General features: G+C 48.1%; 1 protein-coding gene across 6 annotated transcripts in view; it reads left to right on the forward strand.

Moving 5' to 3' along the window:
• LOC118505432 overlaps positions 1–16,113 on the forward strand; it is a 29,325-nt gene extending 13,212 nt beyond the window's left edge. For all 6 annotated transcript variants that reach the window (XM_036041233.1, XM_036041213.1, XM_036041223.1 and 3 more), the window contains exons 3-6: positions 4,749–4,963; positions 5,047–5,697; positions 12,338–12,476; positions 13,052–16,113. In XM_036041233.1, the coding sequence (XP_035897126.1) occupies positions 4,749–4,963; positions 5,047–5,697; positions 12,338–12,476; positions 13,052–13,314 (1,268 nt within the window). In that variant the 3' untranslated portion in view covers positions 13,315–16,113. The remainder of the gene's footprint in view (positions 1–4,748; positions 4,964–5,046; positions 5,698–12,337; positions 12,477–13,051) is intronic.
• Positions 16,114–20,127: the final 4,014 nt, after the last annotated feature.

Raw genomic sequence — 20,127 nt, forward strand, 5'->3', positions numbered from 1 at the left:
TGAGAGCTTCCCCCCCCCCCATGTATTCCCCCAATTGCACATTGCACATCGTTTTCGATTTATTAAGCCATCGTTTTCCGTGCCGATTTTGTACCGACAGCATCCACCGTTCGGCTGTCCACGGTAGTGTCACTTCTCGATTTCGAATGCATGCAGATTCCTTCGTCGGAAGTTGCGCGGGAGTTGGGAAGTTGTCGGAATTTAAATGTCTCCACTTCAGGTCGGACAGGGCGCATAGGACTTTCGGTGAAGGTAACGAGATGTCTTTGAGTACATTACCGGATGTACGGATGATACGATGTTCAGTGTTGGACAAAGTACTGGGAAGTTCTGAACCAATCCACTCACCTATTGGGATGATACACCCCGGAATGGATATTCATTACGGTGGATATGATTGATTTTGGGCTTTCGTATCGTGTTTTATCTGTCTGGTGAGTTGATTGAGTTTTGGAATTGTCTAACCGCCTGATCCATACGGATGTACAGAAACTTGATCTGGATGTAGTCAGAACACTCAAAACTGTTTCGTGACGAAAGGAAGACAATACTGAGAATCCGTGGAGATTTTATCCTACAAATTAATATATTCCCCTATACCTGGAATGAAAACATCATGAAGCGAATGGGGGAAAAGTCCTCATAAAAGATAACTTAATCTTATCTCAGGACCTTAAAGGGAAAAAAAACAAAATGCGGAGAGGCAGAAGTTTTTAAGAAGTTACAATAAAGCTCGCTGGGAGCTGTCCAAAATTCTTGGTAGATTGATTAACATTGTTACGCACCACTTAGAATATCTCAAGAGAGATCTCCAGAACTAGAAGATGCTTCAAGTTTTAGAGCAAAGTTGAGAGCATTGCTCTGGATATAATTGATGTTGAGCTTTGCCATGTTCTTGCGTTTCCTGATGACTTGACTGAGCTGTAGGTGAGTGTAGGCTGCTATGTACGAAGATAGATATACTTGGTCTAGACACTTCGGGAACTAGTTTGTGAGGAATGAGAGCAAATATTAGGATTGCTTGGGGATTTCAACCTAGAATATAGAGCAAACTCTTGCAGATTAAACTCAACACAGACCTGAACGAAATCTCATCTGAGGTTTTTAGTAGACGGCATGTCCTGAGGTATCTTCCTTCTTCTTCCTTGGCCCTACACCCTTGAAAGGTCTCTGCCTGCCATTTCTGACTTTCTGTCACTTGAATTTACCGGAAACCTGAAACAAAATAGTCAGCCCTGTATACGGGAGAGGTGGTCTGGATGGGATTTGAGCCCCGGTCCTGCCGTGTGAAGACCGACTCCGCAGTCAGCTCAGCCACAGGACCACCCCTGTCCTGAGATATACAGCTGTCAATAAGAGTTGTTAGCAAGTCGCTCCGTGAAAGCTGTCTAAAATTCTTGGTAGATTGTTTAATAGTATTACCGGAAAATCAGAATGTCTCAAGAGTAAGAGTTTCTTGAAGGAAGCAACTTCCCGTACCAGAAAATTTTTCAATTTTTGAGTACGGAGAAGTAATCCAGTTGCCATTAAACGAGCCTCCCCCTCGATTCCTTTCACACAGTAGCAGCGCACAGTAGGGAATGCTCCTAAAAAACGCTGTAATTAGATCGTAACTGAATAACATCGCCAACCCTTCCCAACCCTTTAATAGTAATGTAACACACCGAGGGCAAAAAAACGAGGACACAAAAAGTTTGACTCGTGACGCCCACTTTACCGTCGCGCGCTACCATGCCACAGTAGGCACAGTAACCCGGCATCCGTACGTGTTCTACATCCTCGCGTGTGTGTGTGTGTGTGAGGCAGGGGATTTTTTGCTTTGTTTTGGCTCTTGCTACTGCTGTTATTGCTGGCTGCTGGAGCATGTTTTCCATCGTATTTGCTTCACAAACAGAGCCGGCAGAGTGATGATAGAATGGATCCCGCCTGCTGAGCGCTGGCTGGCTGGTAAAGTTGTGCGCAGAGTCTTCGCCGACCTTCGCTGTAAGAGTGCTTCGGCGTAAGTTGAAGAGTTGGTGCGGGTGTGGAAGTGCGCGAGGAAAAGCGTAGGATAAATGAGTATGGCCGTGTTTGTTTGCGTTTGCTCATACCATTTCGACAGTTTGCTGACTTGTAGCCGCGTCCGGAGTATGGCGAGTGTGATGCAGACAGAACAGACGAACCTATATGACTTTCTCTGTGGGTGTGGATGTGTGGGTGTGCGTATACAAATACAGCTGAGCTGGAGAAGAAAAAAAGAACGAACTGGTACTGGCAAAACTGGCACGCAACGGGAGGCAAAATATTGTAATAATATACCAAATTAACATGCTACGTTTCTCGCATGCCTCCCACATTTCTGAGCCGTACCGTGCGAGGATTCCTCCCACCGATAAAGACAACACCGCACCGAACGCGCTCGGTTCGCGGCACGATTGGACGCGTGGAACAACGTCGGACGAAGGCTCGTTATCCGTGCGCGCCTTTGTGGCTTCCGGCAAGAAGCTGTCATTGAGAGTATTATTTTCCCACCGACTCCACGTCGCAGAGTTGACGTGGAGCGTCGCGGGTTGTTGTGGTTCGCCGGTAGCGCACGGTATAGAAGAAGCGTTTCCCAGTATACACCGGCACACGTTCGCGCGCGCATTTTACACCCTGCGAGGTGTTAATGTTACATGCCCATCATCGTACCGACGTCGTTAGCGGCAATGTCCTCCCGGTTCCCCGGTTCGCCTGCACGCCCATGGGTTTTTCGACCAGAACCAGATTCCTGGAAGTCGTACATCGACTGCGACTGTGAAGGGGCTTTCACCCCGGGGGCTTTCTGATGTGGCTTTCTGAGTCTTGATGTGAGCATCTTCACATTTGGAGAGGGTCCTCCAATGGGCGAATGTGCAGTGGCAGCAAAAAAAAAAATGGCGGAAACTTCCACGACATTCTGGACAGTTCCTGGGGTCTACTTCACCGCAGCATGCACTAGCGCACTTGAACCCGTACTCGATTTACCTCGCAAGTGCACCGCAAACCACACCGAGCGAGCGAGTGGAACGCTAATGAGGCTTATTAGGGCAATTCGGGTCCCCGAAGGTGTGCGGCGATGTCTGGCTCCAGTGTCCTGGAACATCACCGTCCGTTTTTCCCGGCGAGCGCGTTGAACCTTGCGTCCGAAAGTCTTCAACATCGGCTGCACGGTCCACAGGCTAGGCTATTCCCGCGACGCCCAACGCCATTCCCGGAGTGTCCGGAGGCTTATATTAAAATTAATTGTAACGTAATTAACAATCAACGTGCGCGTGATGATGTAACAGTTTTGCAACACCGCAACACGCTCACCGGATCCGGGCACACTTGTTTTAATGAACCCCAGAATCCGTCCGTCCGTCGGTCCGTGTCCGTAGCCGCCCTCCATGTTGTTTAGAGGCTTTTCCGGGGGAGCGTTGGGTGTGGGAATGATTGATTTTGTCAGAATTATTTCTCATTTCATCCCGTGGCGCTTCAGGTGTTTGGTTAGGCGGCCCCAGCTCCGGCCGGTGGAGGGATAATGAATACCTTGCTGCAGTCGCTGGGCCGAGGCCTCTGTTTCAGTGTTTCGGGCGTGGTGGGAAATCTTTCCAGTCACGGTGCGTTTTTGCGGTGGTTTGCTACGCTTCGGGCCGTCTGTCAAATGGTGTCTGCTAGTTGAGCTGGTGCAGAGTGATAGAGGGTTTGTTGGAAAGTATGTATGGAAGGCGATCATTCTTTTAATGATTCACGGAGTTGTAGTTACAATTTCTTGAAGTTCAGGATATCCCCGCGCTTAGGCGTTGGGTAAGCTATTTTCTTTTTGTCTCGTTGTCATTCGGGAGTTTAAGTCCAACAATCCTCTACTTAGACCCGAAAAATCACCAGATACACACAGCCTCTCACAGGTCCTCACACAATAACAGGGTCAAACTTTTAAAATATATTCAATAAGTGACGACACGTTTCGTCCCTCGCACCAAAACGTTGTCGAACCTGTCACAAACAAAGGGATATCAAACTGGCAGCCAGAACTAATGAAACCATTAATGAAGTTTTAATGTCATCAGGGCTCAGGAATGTGTGCCTGATGGCTCCAACACTTTCCAGCACACCCCCCTAAACCGGGCACATCAGCGGACGGGTCGAGTGCCCGGGTTGGCAGAAAATTGCAACTCATTGGCGATAACGTACGGTAGCTGTTTCGTTATTGATTAAAAATGGCCTCCAACCCACCGTGTGTGTGTTTCAGGGGTGACCTAGGAGAATTAGATTATCAGAAGTGGTTTTCGGAGGGTTGGCAAACACACACTCTCGGTTGCTCGCTCGCACTGACACTAGCGCTTTGTCATTCTAGGTTCCCAACTTTGGTGTGGGACACTGGTTAATATTTAACAATGAAGACATACGAAGGCTACGCTTAGCTTGCGACTAGGCTGGGAAGATATGTTTGTCGGACTGTGGCATCGGGCACCGAGCACACGGCAGAGATCAAATATTTCGAAGCCAGTCGCAGCACTCTCGTTCTCGGGGATTTGGCGAGTGTGTGTGTTGGAGGATTTTTGCCCCAACCGGCTGCGGACGAGGACCGCATTGTTTATGCTAATCAAATAAAGTCCTTGCTTAAGCCCGATAAAACCCAGTTAAAGCGTAATCGAACTGCTTGACAGCGTACCGGCAAGGAGCAGGCTTTTTTGGATACTAATCGTATCAATTTGCTCACTAAATCTCTCACTCTCTCTCTCTCTCTCTCGCTCTCTTCCACACAGTGTCCCACAGCGTGCTCGGGCTGGAGAGTGTCCACATACAGGTGCCGGTAGCGGTACTGGTCGGTACGAGTGCGACGCTGGTCTGCGAGTGTGACCTACCGGACGAGGATCTCTACTCGGTCAAGTGGTACAAGGGCAAGCACGAGTTTTTTCGCTACACCTCCAAAGAGATACCGTCGATTAAAATCTTCCCCAAGGCGGGCATCAGTGTGAATGTAAGTAGCATCGTTCAGCGACTTCCAGCTGCTAGACAACTTATCTCCAATATCGCCAAAAACCCTCCCCCCCCCCAACGCAGGTAAACCTATCGAACGCGAGCCACCTGGTGCTGGTGAACGTGGAACCACAGAGCAGTGGCAAGTATAGCTGCGAAATCACCGAGGCAGCACCCTCGTTCCACACGAAGATTGCCACGCGCACGATGAACGTGGTCGATCTGCCCACCGGCGAGCCGCAGATCGTGGACATGAAGTCCTACTACGGTGCGGAAGAATTCCTGGAGGTTGAGTGCCGTGCCGGCCCATCGTTGCCCGCACCGAAGCTCGAGTGGTTCGTGAACGATCTGCCGGTGCGGCAACCGCTGCAAGCACCTTCCCGGTTGGAGTTCGCGACCCAGCCGACCAGCAGTAGCAAACCTAGCAGTAGCGGTAGTAGGAAAAAACAATCAGCCAAGTCTTCCTTGCACCAGCCATCAACGGTGCCGTCCACCGGTGAGCTGGAGTCGCGCGAAAACGATCTCGAGGACGGCACCGCCCGTGGCGGCCCGTCATCGACCACCGGCAGGCCACTGGCCGGGGTCGCCGGCAGCACCACGACCCAGGACCCACCGCCAACCACCGGCAACGGCACATCCGGCGAGCAACGGAAAGGTGCCGGACGGTACGAGCTTTCCGTGTCCCGACTGAAGCTGCTGCTCGAGCACGGACACTTCCACAACGGCAAGCTAAAGGTAGGCGGAAGCGTCCCGGCACGCCCGGAAGTGGAAACCATTTTCTTTCTGTGCTTGTTTTTTTCTTCCTTCGTGCGCCTGCGGCAGTGCTGACAGGATGGCAGAGTTTTTCCAAGCGACTTCCGTTGCCTTCGCCTTCTCTTTAATGCGGGTTCGTCATTATTTACTCGCGCGAGCGCGCGCGCTCTCTCTCTGTCACGCCCACGGGCCAGCGTGTCTCTGGCCTTGCTGAGTTGCTCGCACGGAAGCGGATGCTTGTGTACAAGCGGAACACAAGATTTAGGAGTTGCCTTAAAGTAAGCTACCAAGCGAAGCGAATCGGTCAAGAATTTGCGTCGCGACGAGCGAGATAGTTTTCAGCAAAGGCAGTAGGCTTCCGAAAGTAATTGATACACCCTCGGCCGCCGAGGTAAAGTTAGCCGGGGCGTTTCCATTTCAAAGACAAGTGGGCACCTTTTGCGTTTTAAATATTCTTTCACTGTTTTGTGGCACGAGCACATCCTCGAGTGGCTGCTCATCAGCAATGCAAAGACAGCTGCTTACAAAATATAAACAAGCTTGGGCAACAACTTCGGTTCCGGGTGACATTTTGGGGGAGCGAGAGGAGATCGTTGGCGTAGTTGTTGCCGTTGTTGAATTTGAATTAGTGTTGCGAACGAGCAAAACTTTCCATCGGGAAATCAGTAAAGTAGCAGAAAAGAAAGAATAACAAAAACACGCACACAACATTCAAGCAACACCGTTCATCTTGTGCGCCTGAATGTATGCTATCTGTAAATGGGCCTCTTGTAAAGTTGGGGCGTTCGATTGATCTCTCGCTCGCTCTAATTGGATGTTGTTCGCATCCGACTAATTGGATATTTTTCATCGAAAAACTAAACATTTCTTCGCGTGTTTCGCGTTGATTAAAGCGAATGCCTTATTTACTGCCTACCCGTCATGGCGCGAGGCGATCCGGCCATCCGTGGCCACGATTAGGGCTGGCCGGCTGATCAGCAGCCAACGAGATGCTGCTCCTGCTGGCGCTGGCTGATTGATGTCTTGTTATCCCGAAATTAAATGCATTAATTTCATCACTAACTTTTCGCCGCCCCGCCGTAACCTGCCGCCGGTGCGTCAAGTCAAGCCGGATTTGGGACACCGTTTGCGTCGGGGGAAAAAATTATCATGTCTAGCACGTTCGTGATTTCGCGGTGTCGGGCCACGGCCAGCTGACAGCGGTGCGCTAATGCCGGGCGCACGTTTCCAGCGCACGTGGGCAGCAAACCTGGGCACACCAGTGATAAACAAGCTGTTGACAAGCTGTTATAAAGCAACACACAAAAAAATGTGGCGCCGGTTCTGTTGTGCGTTCTTTTACTTTTTTCCGCGACGGAACCGAGCGCAATTTGTATAACTTTAGGCATATGTGTATGTTTGATGAAGTTTTTGCGTCCTAAGCAAAAAACTTAAAACTAGGCGAAACGCTGATCGACGGGAACATCGCGCCGGTAGTTATGCAATTCGGCTGACAAAATTACTTTATTCGGGATGCTGTCAATCGGTATTGTTTTTAAATTTTTTACCCGGCTCTCACATGGGTGACGTTTCTAAAACTGTGTGATTGTGTGCTGGCGGGAGTGAAAAAAAATGGCGGTCCCGCTTTGCTCCTAAAGTAAATTAAATCACAAAATAAAGAAAAATGGTGGGAACAAAATATAATACTTTGTTCCGCTAGAAAAAAAACATACACACACACACATACAAACCCCGGAACCGGGAAGAAAATTTCGCTACCGGCGATAGCGAATTGCGAAGAAGAATAAGCGCACTCAAGCAACATCGGACGCATGAATGATTTATGAGCCGAAAGCGCCACCTTCCTGCCTAACTTCAGGGGCAGAGCGAGAGAGAGAGAGAGAGATTGGGTAGAGTATGTTTTCTTTGATTGGAAAACCAGGCAGAAAACATGGGGTGGAAGTAGAAATGAAATTTTTGAACTAGAAGATGGGAGGGGGAAATACACGGTGCACAAACACACACACACACACACACACACACACACACACACACACACACAAACATACACAAGGGCGAATAAAGTTAGAACCGTGTGCGTGAAATGGACCGCCCGGGGTAAGCGAGGAGGATGGGGAAAACGGCGGAGGAACTTTTCACACACACACACACATACACAATTCCTTCCAGTAGCAAAGCACCTGAGCTAAGCTTTCTGGTGGCTAGTTTTCCCGTGGTCGCCCCCATGTTGTTGGGGGTCTTTTTTTTTAACTCTCCTGTTGTTAATGCTGCCCTTTTTTTTGCTTCTCTGTTCCATTCTTCGCGCGCTTGTTCCCGGAGGCTTTTTTTCCCCCTTTCCCTGGGAAGAGGAGGGCGAGGGAGGAAAAGCGAGAGACGGGAAAAATTTATTTCTATAAATGTGCAGCGAACCGAGCTGCAAACATTTTCGCAAAACTGTTTCTACTGTTTTGCCCGTTTTATCCTGCGGCCGCCAAACCGATACTGACCTGATGCAGACGATACAGTGGTGGACGTAACAGTAGGATCACGTTCAGTTACGGGTGTGTTTTTTTTTGGGAATCTGCAACTACCGATATTTATAATTGGTGGAACTGTTAGAATAAAAAAAAAAAAAAAACTTTGGAAGAATTAAAAACCTTGAAGAAAGTTGACCATGACCTCATATTTCAGATGAAGGTAAATAAAAATCGCTTAGGTACTACCAAGGCTCTAAGTCTTGGGTCTTGTCTGTATCCTAGAGAGGACCATCTAAGATTCAGAGCTGGCAACTAAAGGATCGGCTAGTGGCATATTCACTGATAACATAGAAGCTATTGATTTGAAGCTTCTCCTATGTTGCAGAAGATGGAGGCGAAAACCAAAGTGATGCAGAAATACGCGCCAAGGTATTAGCTGCCAACAGGACAAGCTACGCCCTGAGATATAGACTCGATTCGAAGCTGACGAATGTCCTCTTATCCGATTTCGAGAGAAAGACACATGGAATGATTTTTGAGGCCCGAATATAAGAAAAGATAATGGAAAGGCTGCTTCAATGATAAGCTCAGAGAACTTCACAGTAATCTCACCATCATGCATAAGGCTCGCGAGGCTCCTCATACGGGATGATCATGTTATGAGAACTGGCAACCGGACGACCGGAGACACTGTAAAAGGCCGGATCAAGGATTGATCTGGGGAGGATCGAGTTTGATGCGTCCGACCAGAAAGGCTGGGATACTCGATTGACAGAAATTTTTGCTAATTGCTGTCACATTACATTACAGACATTACTGACTAATTGCCTGACAGCTGTCAAAATTATATAATTATCCTGTAACGGTTAGACGTAACAGATTACATCTTTGGATAAATTCCAGTGATAGCATCTATTATTATCTTTACTTTAAAATTTTATTCCATTTTCGGTGATCTTATTCTATCGCCCATCACTGTAAAAAAGGAAGCTTAAACGGGAAAGTCGATGGAAGAAACAAAAACCCACCATTCACGGGCAGGAGAAAAGGAAGGCAATGGAAAGAATCTCCCCTATTTCCACCAAACACTCCACCTGCCTGCCTCCTCCTCCTCTCCCTCCCCCCCCCCCCCCTATGCCGTGTGGTTGATCAACAGGAAATGAATTATTGGAATTTTATTTGAAAATCATTCAGCAAAATGCGTTTGGGAAAGGTTGTTGTTGTTGTTGTTTTTTCTGCTGTTGTTTCCTTCTCCTTTTATCTTTCCTTCCTTTCCGATTCATCCGCGTGCGCATACTATTGAAACGGAACGGTCGATCGCAATGGCAGGATCGATCAATCAGAATTGTTTCGAGTTTTCGATTTCGCCCAACGATTGGTGAAGTACGGAATAAAAGTGTTCCGATTTGCCCTGGTTTCCGTCCGGTGTTCCACGGTTGGCTTGGTGGTTGGGGATTTTCGCCTTCGGCCTAAGCCCGGCTGTTTGGGAAGCGCCGGAATTGTGCAGTAGTAAACAGGGCAGATGGGCGCGGTGAACGGCGAGACCTCTGGAGGGCAAACAAAAGGGCAAAAATAACAATAAATGAAGGACGTGGAGGGTGGGTGGTGCGGGGGACACCAGGGAATCGTGTGCTGTCGACGGGATCTGGTTTTATGCAGGTGCACGTACATTTTTTTCCTTCTCCACGCTGGATGAAGTACACGCGGGACAAGAAGAATGAGGTTTCGGACAAAAAACAAGCATGTCGAAGCATAGCTGCATCGTTTCGTCCCAAGGGGAAGGAGAGGGGGGAGGGGGGGAGAAGAAGGGAGGTGGAATGTGATGGGTCGAGCTGAGCAAGTACAGTGCTTCCATCAACAAGTCCGTGCTCGACAACGGAAGCCTGCCCGCTGGTGCCATTGCAGAGATGCAGGCGCTAAAGGGTGTATGTACGTGGCACGGGCTGTAGGTCACACATTTTGATCGATTCGTTTTTCTATACAAACACACACACACACACCGGCACACTGGCACATCGCAATTCGCGGTGGGTTTTTGTTATTGGAAACCGTGGACGTTGGTGTCGGGAACACGGAAAAGCTTTTTTTGCCCATTTCCGCCTGCATGTATGCACACCGCAATCGCTCATAGCAAAACGGACGGACGGAAGAAGGTTCACCGCAGTACAAAAGTGCACTAGCGAAGAACGAGAGAGAGAGAGAGAGAGACGCTAAAAAATCGAGCACCGGTGAACGAATCGCGGGCGAAACGTCACACAAGTGACGTTTTGATAATAATGCCCGCCGGACGGAAGCTTCCGTTTTACGGTACGGGTTGAAGATTGATACAGCGACCGATCACCCAAAAAAAAGAAAAAAACCCTGAAAACCCTTGTCGTTTCTCAATTTCACCGCGACGAAAGTGAGATACGAGCGGTGTGAGAGATTTGAATTTTTCGAAGCTTGTAGTTGATGCGGAGTGCGGATCGCTACAAAAAAACATAAACGAACCCTTCCAGCATCGACCGGAAATTACTGTCAATTGTGTATCACAGACAGAGGACGCGAAGTTGCGGCGACTTTCATTTACACTCCCGGTAGCCAACCCGTGCCACCGGTGGTACCCTGAGCGCACACACAGCCTTACTTTGTGCTGACTGTTGGACCATCTCGTCACTCGGGTTTGCTCTTCCAGTCACTTCCGACTACAAGGATGCAGCGGGCGAATACGGAGGAGAGCATGAGAGGGTGGGAAAATGTAAAACGGTTTTGGCAAACCATTTTCGAACACATCACTGTCGATGAAAGGTTGAGTGTTTCGATTTTCTGTCGAAAAGGAAAAAAAAACGGAACAAAATTCTGACACAATTTATTACAGCCATATGGCTGGTGGTAGAAACAGGTGGACACGTTCTCGCATTGGCAGGGGTTCTATTCGTTGCTGGTAAGCGATTATAGGGTACCGCTGCATATGCAATTGATAGTAAATAAATGCTGTTTACAAAAGCTGCTTAGATAGTGAGTAAGTAAGCATATGCTATACATTTTGTTTTATGAATTGCATATATTTAGGCGCTAAGTGGGGGTTGGGTTGATTTCAGTCGTTGGGATTTAACTAAAAGACAATGGAAATACTTTTGTGTTACCGTTTGTCTATATTTAGGCTTAGTAAAATTGCATATCAACGCCTCCATGCATATCCGTACTGCCTACATTTAGGAGATTTGTATGGTACCGTGATTTCAGCATCGTACGGGAGAAATCCTACCGTTTTCCTATTACAATTTCTGGATGATTTAATATCTAATTTTACCATAAAAGCCGATATGGAGAGGCAAAAGATCATCGAATGTATGGCTAGTTGCATAACTTTAGGCTATGATAAAATTTCTAGCGTTCCGGATGCTTCAAATCAAGGGGAGCCTTACTTTACTTTTAAATTTGCTTAGTTTAAACCTAACTAAATCAGTCTGCAAAAAATGGCAAAGAGTTGTTGGGGAAAAGCAAGATCCTAAATATACAAGACCGGATATCGAATCTCGTTCCGCGTGACTATCCAGCTATTGAGAAAGTTTAATTTAAGAGATCAGAAATCGCAAACCCATGACTCCCATTTTTATAGAGCTAAAGAGGTACAAAATGCTAATAAGTATAAATGAGGGCCAATAATTATCAAGGTATATTTGATCCGCTTACAGCATACATTTAGGCGCAAAAATATTGAAACTATAGCAAACCATCCTAAACAGTCAGCTATCTTACCCTGGTTAGATGAAGCAACTCTGCTACCATTACAACACGTTTATAACACCTTCAGCATTGCCAGGCCCTGCGTGCGGATGCGTGTGTCTACCGGGTGTACATTATTGATTTGATCGATTGCTAATCACGCCTGCCGGTGCACTAACACCGACCGTACACCGGGTGTAAGTGCACACAGGAGAACAATATGCCCATCGATGTATCGATAATTGAAGGTACTTACAGCAAAACCCGCAAACTAAGCTGCCCGAGCGACCATGAGCCCAAATGGTATCCTTCCTTGCGTTCCTGGAGCAACGGGCTGGGACGGCCTCATCCTCAAGATGTTGTTTAAAGTGTATATCACCCTTCAGCTTAACATGCCTTTGTTTCTCTCTAACACACTCTTTCTCTCCCTCTTTGTGTGGTCCTGTCTATAATTCTAGGTGGAGTGTGCTGCCCACATCTTCGACCTGTACCGGCACTCGACGGTAGCTGTGGCAGACGAGAACTATCCCCAGGTGCGCGTGCTCTCCAACAGCGATAATGGTGTACACTTTTCCTTCATGAGCGACAAGGACGAAGGTAAGCCGATGCGAGGGTACCCATCATCCATCATCGAGGTTTGTTATTATTATCCTTTACCGCTCTGTAACAACATGCCACCGTGTGTGTGGTTGTGTGTGCATAAGTGGCATAGAGGCTTTTTGGAGGCTTGTGCCACACGATTCGATTGGTTTTTGGGGTGAAGCTCAACCGGGGTCGTGTTGCTCAGCTGACAAATTCCCACCGGATTCTGGAAGGAAGCTACCAAATAGCGCAGACCAATGGATGGTGCTGGGATGGGGATTTTGGGGTGGATGAGTGCTGGAATTTCTGGAAGTTGAGGACCCGAGGTCCGGTCCGGTTCGTCCGGCATCAGGTGCAGTGTAGAATAACCGCCATCCTTGGCTGAAGGATGGTTGGCCGGTTGGCGGCTCATCAATGTCCACCGTTTATCTCATTAGCATTGAAAGTGGTTCTGCTGCTGCTGCTGCTGCCAAGTTGGATCAATATATCTACTCTAATGTCTAATATTTTTGTATATCTGGCCGGTACGGTCTCTTTCCGTTTTCTCTCTCTCTCTCTCTCTCTCTCTCTCTTTCTCACTCCCGTGACAGCGTCATCTTCGGCCTCTGCGTCCAGTTCGGTGTTGGCAGTCCTGTATCCAGGGACGTTGGTGCGTCTGTTCGATGCTGCCGGTGGCTGGTTGTTTGCGACCGTTCCACGCTATCTGGAGAAGGTGGACCGAGATGGAGATTCGATAGCGATTGTGGACACTGGACAGACGACCGGTGCTGATAAAATTGGTGCGATTGTGGCGCGCTATACTTCGGCCACCGTTGGCCGTTGCCTGACACAGCTGACTGGGTGGTTCTTTTAAGGCTTGGACATCACCTTGGACGTTAGCAGGCTCGTCCGTACGCGCTCCGTGTAGACGTTTATGCTTACCCCTTCCTCCATAACCCCACATTCCCCCCCCCGCCCCCTTATCTCCTCTGTACACATCAGAATCATTCCAAAGTTTGCCAACGAAATTTGCTGAAACGAATTTATTCGCACCCAACGCTTGGTTGTGCAACAGTGTATAATTGCTAGGTGTAGCTAGTAGGATGTGCCACACAGCTCCTTGGCTGCACTCTCCTCCGTCTGCCAAACCCTCATTCACCCTCAGCCCCCCTTATCCAGTGACGGGAGAAATGACCAAAACCAAGCCGAGCAGCGAAACGGGTAAAGTGATTCTCAAACTCCCGGCTAGTTAAATAGTTACCAATTCCCAATGTCACCATGTGACACCCACCGTGGCACGATGAAAGTGAGTCGTCGCTCACTGCACCTTCAACCCGGGAAAGACGCTCGCACACGTCTGTTGTAGTGTGTACTGCTCGTTATCGGACGGCTAAGGGTTGTGTGGTTCCGTGTTCGACGTTCATGCGCGCTCGAAGCAATTAGTTCCGGTACCGGGGATGATTTTTCGTCTAAAGCTCCTCAGCACGAGTCCCCTTCCTCCCCCCCCACCACCTCGACGTCACTCCACCTTCCAGCGTGAAACACGGTGAAACGTTCGCCAAAAGGTAAAATATTAAATGGAGCGATAAAACTGGCAAAAGCTAAAGCTTTCCCCGACGCTTTCCCAATAGTGGGAGGAAAAAGGCACGAGCACGAAGAAGCGAATAAATTAAATTCATACATTGCCCGCCCCCTTCCCCTTTCAACTTCCTCTCCCCCCCCTCCTCATCAAACTTCTCTCCCCGAATACGACTGAGCCGGAGTAGGTTGGATTTGTTGTGCTTGGGAAATGTGTGACTGTGTGGCTGTGTGATTCAGAGAGTGTATTTGTATATGTGTGTGTGTGTGTGGGTAGGGTACGCACGTGCCCATGTTAGTAGATGGAGTGCCCGTGTTTGGGTCATGTTGTAATTTAAATAACGTTAGCAAATGCAACTAAATCGCTCCCTTCTCACTCTCTCACCGAATCTGTGGGAGGGTTTGGTGATGCATTGTATAAAGCGGATTTTCCTACCATTATTTCCCCCACTAATTCCATCCCCCTCATGCCCCCCCCACTCCCCAAATATAGCAAATAACTCGAAGTAAAATGAGCAACGAAGATCGGGCGAGCTGTAGAACCAGGTACGGTGTGTGACAGATAAAGAGGAAAACGACCCAGCTTTCAATCCGTTAAGCCAACTGTTCTGTTTTGTTAGTTTGGGGTTGGGTTTTGTTGCATTTTCCTTCATCACAAATATTTGGTTTCGATCTATATGATGGGATTGATGAGCAGACTTTTTGAGGGAGAACTTTGCAATCATATAATGGAATCTTGCAAACCGTAAGGAGAAATTTGCAACACTGCTGTGGAGCTTGGCAATCAGTTTTGCTTTAAGGAAGCGAAAGAAAACTAACTTTGGCGTTCATCCCTTTAAAATTTCAATGATGTTATGTGGTGATGTAAACAAATGATTGAATTACATTTCGTAGGTTTGACAGTTTTGACAGGATTTGTCCAAAAACTGATTCCAAAGTTCCATAGCCGAGCTGCAAATCTTCTTTGGATATAAAACCCTCGAGAGCTCCTTCTTTGCCATATCTAGCTTTCTTGACTTCATGGGAGATGATTCGGATGGGATTAGATACCCGTACCAGGGGGACTAGCCCTAATTCCACTATCCATCTGAAACATTCCCGATTCGTTACTCAACGACTCCATTATATGGATGGAAACCCTGTAGATGTGGTAAATACCCACCACAGATAGCCCCTGTTGGAAACTGCATTTGCCGAAAGAGCTTAAATAAGGTGGAAGCGTTTTGTGAATTGCATACCTTTAGGCTTACCAAAAACAATCCAATGCTTTCGGTGCGCCTAAAAGTATGCAATATAGCTGCTCAGAGGTCTTTTATGAGCAAAGATAGCCCCGACGAGTGAGAAGAGAGCGAAACCTTCCAGAAGATTATGTGTTGCGCATTGCATACGTTCAGGCTGTAATTGTGTTAAACACCTTGTTTTGGGCGTAGTTTGGTGACGTTTTCCTTTAGTAAAAAAATATTGCAAAGCAATTTTTTTTTGCTTTTCCAAAGCGCGCGTGAGTGAGAGAAAGAACAAAAAAAGCTGAAGCATTCGGGTTGGGGTATGTGTCACACGCTGTTGGTAGTGGTGGTAGTAAGTTAAGATTAAATTTAAAATAAAACCAAAACAACACAGAATAACGACAGTAACGGTGAGTGAGGTGTAGACGGCAGATAGTCTATTTCAAGAGTGTGTGTGTGCGTGAGAGAGAGAGAGAGAGAGAGAGCAATCGGCCCAATCCAAAGGATTCGGTAAGCAAGTAGGTAGGAGTGAGCAAGGTACGAAAAGATATAGAAATGGAAGAAGCAAATTAAGGTAAACAAATTTACATGTAAAAATAAAAACCCTAAAAACGCACACACACACACACACACACACACACATACAAAGCACCCACGTATCCATTAAGAAGAATTAGATCCTGCCACTACTCCTTTACCACCGCTCCTTCCCCCGTCATCCGACGTCTACGAGACGGACGTGAGCGCGCGTTTGAGTGTGTGTATTGTTTATGTGTGTGTGTGTGGGACGGGTAGTGTTATCCGAAGAGAAACCAGAAACAACTACAAATAAAAATCGAAGCCATGATAAGGCTATTATGTTTTTTAAAAAACAAAGCAACCCAAGTTGAGCATTTATTCGAGCGGAAGGAACGAAATGAAATCGAAGCTGGCAGTGGCCGAAGAAAGAGATGGGTAAGTCTATAGCATCGCTCCATTTCTAGCTTGTTTGCATGTAGTTTTGAAGTGAATTCGACGACGACAACGTCCAGGAATATCTCGGCGCGCCAGCAGAGCACATTAAAAGCGCATTTTAACGGCTGGAGCAACATCTGACGAGCAAGCGACATCGAGAAAGCCGGCGCCCGAGTGAGTTGGAGAATGAAATCTCGCCCAATCGTGCCGGGTGGTTGCAGGACGTCTCGTACGTACCGCGGTCGCTCGGACGGAAACGAATTCCGATGACAGCAAATGGACATCCGGCAATATCGAAATCAATGAAATTCCCACCCATGTGCTCAAGTTCGAATCCGTTTTTCTTCTGTTTGTTGCCGCCTGGTTGAGCTTGACTTCGAGCTTGGTTGGGGGGGAATGGGATGGCACTGTCCGTATTGCCGTCCAATGCTTCGTTTTAGCAGCTTCTTTCGATCGGGTACGGAAGGTCTTTGGAAATAAAATATCTGCACCAATCGCCTTCGGGGCTCTCACAACCTGCGTGTGTGTGTGTGTGTGTATTTTTTCGCTTCTTCAGTAAAAGAGTGTTCCCAGAAGTGTGTCTATGTGTGTGTGTGGGGGCCGTATTTACTCAACCGTACAATCGCTACAAGAACCATACCGAAGGCGTCAACTGGACGAAACCCCAACATTGATGAAGGATGTGCCTCGGATGCCTTTCTTTTTTTGCTTCTCGAGCTCGATTGGAAGATGTATCGGTTTTGGTGAGCAAATTTATGTAAGGGTCCAGCTTCTTCAGGCTGCTCGGAAGCGTGTCACCAACACCCGACGTCACGCGGGCGTGATTTGGGCGGTGAATTAACGGGCAGGCGAGCGTAAATTTATTCCATATTCTCCAAATGTCATAGTCTTGGCTACCGAATCCCGTGACCGTGACCGATGCGGGATCCGGCATGCCCGCAACGACTTCACTCAGTCAAGCCACAAAATGTCATCTTTTGCGGGGTTTTTTTTTCTTATCTTTTTGCATCGAAGCAATCGTGATGAAGCGTATGCAGCATGTTGCTCAAACTTGCTGTCGAACCTCGTCGATAGCTAGACAAACAAACAACAGAGAGCTGTTCAAGACGAAGTCCAAGAAGAGGCGCATGAGCATGCCAGGGATGGGGCGTGCAGTTAAAGTTTGGTGGCGATCGAGGGTGTTTCGAAACTTACGTATCCCGTAGCCCACAAGTCCACAAGTTCGAGTCGTCGCCTTTTTTTTTGTTACTCTATTTTTCGGGTCAAGGGTGACCATGGTGGCCTGTTGCACGCTGCCTTTTAACTTTTCCCCGAAAAAAAAAAAACAGTCCCATTGTCATTCGGAGATATTCCGAGAAGTAACTGACACGCCCGACTCGTACCGCCCCCGTAGGTAGTTGGGGTGAACAGAAAACTTTCTAAATCAAATTTACGGGGTGACATTTTAAAAAACGGCATATCAACGCCACCTAGTTTGATGTTTGCCTGGTATCGTTGCGTGCGCCGGGTGGGAAAAGTTTGGGACAGTTCGCCCAAGTGTCCAAGAGCGGGCGAGGGAGGCTTGGTCCCGGAATGTTAGCCAACGTTCCTGAGCGGCTTCGGGTGATATGTGTGAAGCTCAGTGAAAATTGGGAATATATATGCAAAGACTAGGGTTGATGGTTGAAGTTGGGCAGGGTAACCCAATCTTGTGCCGAAATGTCGAGTTCCAAAGGGTAGCTCCGGTGTGTGAATGTGTCCGCCCAGGGAGCCGGCGAAGGGCGTGAATCCCTTTTTCGGCAGATAAATTTCCAATTCAGAGCATGCTGATACTAATCCTCGAAATTGGTTTCCAGCAGAAGATCTACCATCGGACCATTCCGGAATGGGAAAGGTTCTTTTGCTGATGTCTCACCACGGGCGAACGGCAGTGCAAGAAAGAAGCGTTCCATTCTCCTGGTACAAAACAAAGCAAGACAGCGAAGAAAAAAAAAACCCCCGAAGAGATAAGTATAAAAAGGAAACAACTTCTCAATTCGTAAACCCGCTGTTGGAGGGGCTCGGAAGTTTGGGGCAACGGTGAATGTGGATGTGGAAATAGGAGCCGCAGGCACTCTGGAGTGAAGTCGATTAGTGTTGAGATGCTCCCGGTACCCTGCAAAGCATCAGGCACCTTTCCTGAAAAGCTGTAGCTCATCCTCTCGTACGGCCTAACGGATAGTGGACGAGTAGCCGAACAATGACTTGGCGCCGACCCTTCTCAAGCTCATACGCCTAAGCTGGTTGTGAAGAATAGACAGTGAAAAAAAACCCTCCAAGTCTTTGGAATATTCATCATCATCCCCAGGACCTACATACCTGGGCTGCTTTCTTGGACCTTACCGCTGGAAGGAAGTTTTTGAGGTTCGTTTCGCTGCGCACCATTTAGCCTCGGAAAGGCTCGGAAATCAGGCGAGGCCATATCGATGGTTCCAGTCCACTGCACACACACACACACGCTCGCAAACATCCGGCTCAGATCGATTGGGTGCTAATCGGGCAGGAACGGTATGGGTATTACGGTTACGGCAAAACCTTAAAGTAACAACATCACCAGCAAAACCAGTAACTGCCACCAGATGGCGCTGTCAGGCTGGCAACAGCAAAACCAGTGATTGCAGCTTGGCTGGATGCAACTGCATCATCATCATCATCATGGCGGTACGCCGGCTGACGAGAGCACACCATGTCAGCAGTGTGTCAACAGCAGCAGGTTTGGCAGGATATAATTCATTGCGGTCTTGTGGCCGGAAGCTGGCAGCTGCAGCTGTGCCTGTGCTGCGATGCCAAAACGTTGGGATTTACCAGCCCCAGGCCACACGTTCACACCCACAAGCGGGGGTAAATAAACGTTTTTGTTTTTGGGACAAAAGCAAACAAAAACGCTTCAAATAAATGGTGCTCGTCCAAATAAACAGTGACGCTTTGTAACGACTGTTGCATAACTTTAGGCGGGGATGAGTTTGAAGCGCCCGGTAATGTATGCAGACCTTCCTATGCGTTACCTGGCTTCCTTTATCGTGTCTGAACGTCTGCTAAAAATCAATGCTGCTCACTGTACCGTAACGCACAGACTTCCCTAGCAGAGAGAGTCAATAATCTCACTAATCCTGGACAATCTATCTGCCTCGTTGGATAGACCCGCCAGACGTTGCCGATGGCTTCGGAGCAGTGCCAGCAACCCGCATTAGCGTTATGCGAATTCTTCCACTGGTCTTGATGAAGTACACGGCAGATTAATGGCAGATGGTGGTAGGGCTCCGTCACCTCGTAAGAGTTGGCAGCACCACAAACTAATTCTCCAGAAATAGCTAACCATCCCGAGAAGCAAAAAAACAAACTCTAAATACGGGGTGCGTATATTATCGAGGTCGAGTCGAGTGGGCGGGCGAGGCGGGCAAGCTATTATCGCGCGGTTTCACTCAACTCGTGCTTTGCCCGTAGCACAATTACACCCCAAGCAGCAGGCGTGTGAAGTGAAGGAAAGATTAATTTGGTTAGCTGTCGTGAGGACGCCCTCGGGCCTGTAGTTCTAGCTTTTTACTTCGCCTGGAGCCTGGAACGGCTCCTTACGTTTTGCCGAAGAGATTAGTCTGATTGGAAATTAATCAGTGAGGGCTCCGCGGTGATGCCGTCCACCCTCGACCGATCCGGCCGCTCGTGTCCATCAATCATTGTGGCGCTTCCTGCGTTCGCCTCCCGCCAGATCCTGCCCAGGATGATGGAAACAGATGGCAAGGCTAGAATTCATTTATTTAGTACGTTCCGCTTTATTGGAGCCCGAGTAGCCACCAGACAGGGTGAATTATATTTCGCTTTGTTTTGCTGCGCACGGGTAATGAAAGGTAGGATTTTTCCACCTTTCGTCCTCTCTTCTTTTTTTTCAAACCACCTCCGCTCGGACGGGAAACTCC

The sequence above is a fragment of the Anopheles stephensi genome, chromosome X (genome assembly GCF_013141755.1).
Source record: "Anopheles stephensi strain Indian chromosome X, UCI_ANSTEP_V1.0, whole genome shotgun sequence".
Classification (NCBI taxonomy): Eukaryota; Metazoa; Arthropoda; class Insecta; order Diptera; family Culicidae; genus Anopheles; species Anopheles stephensi.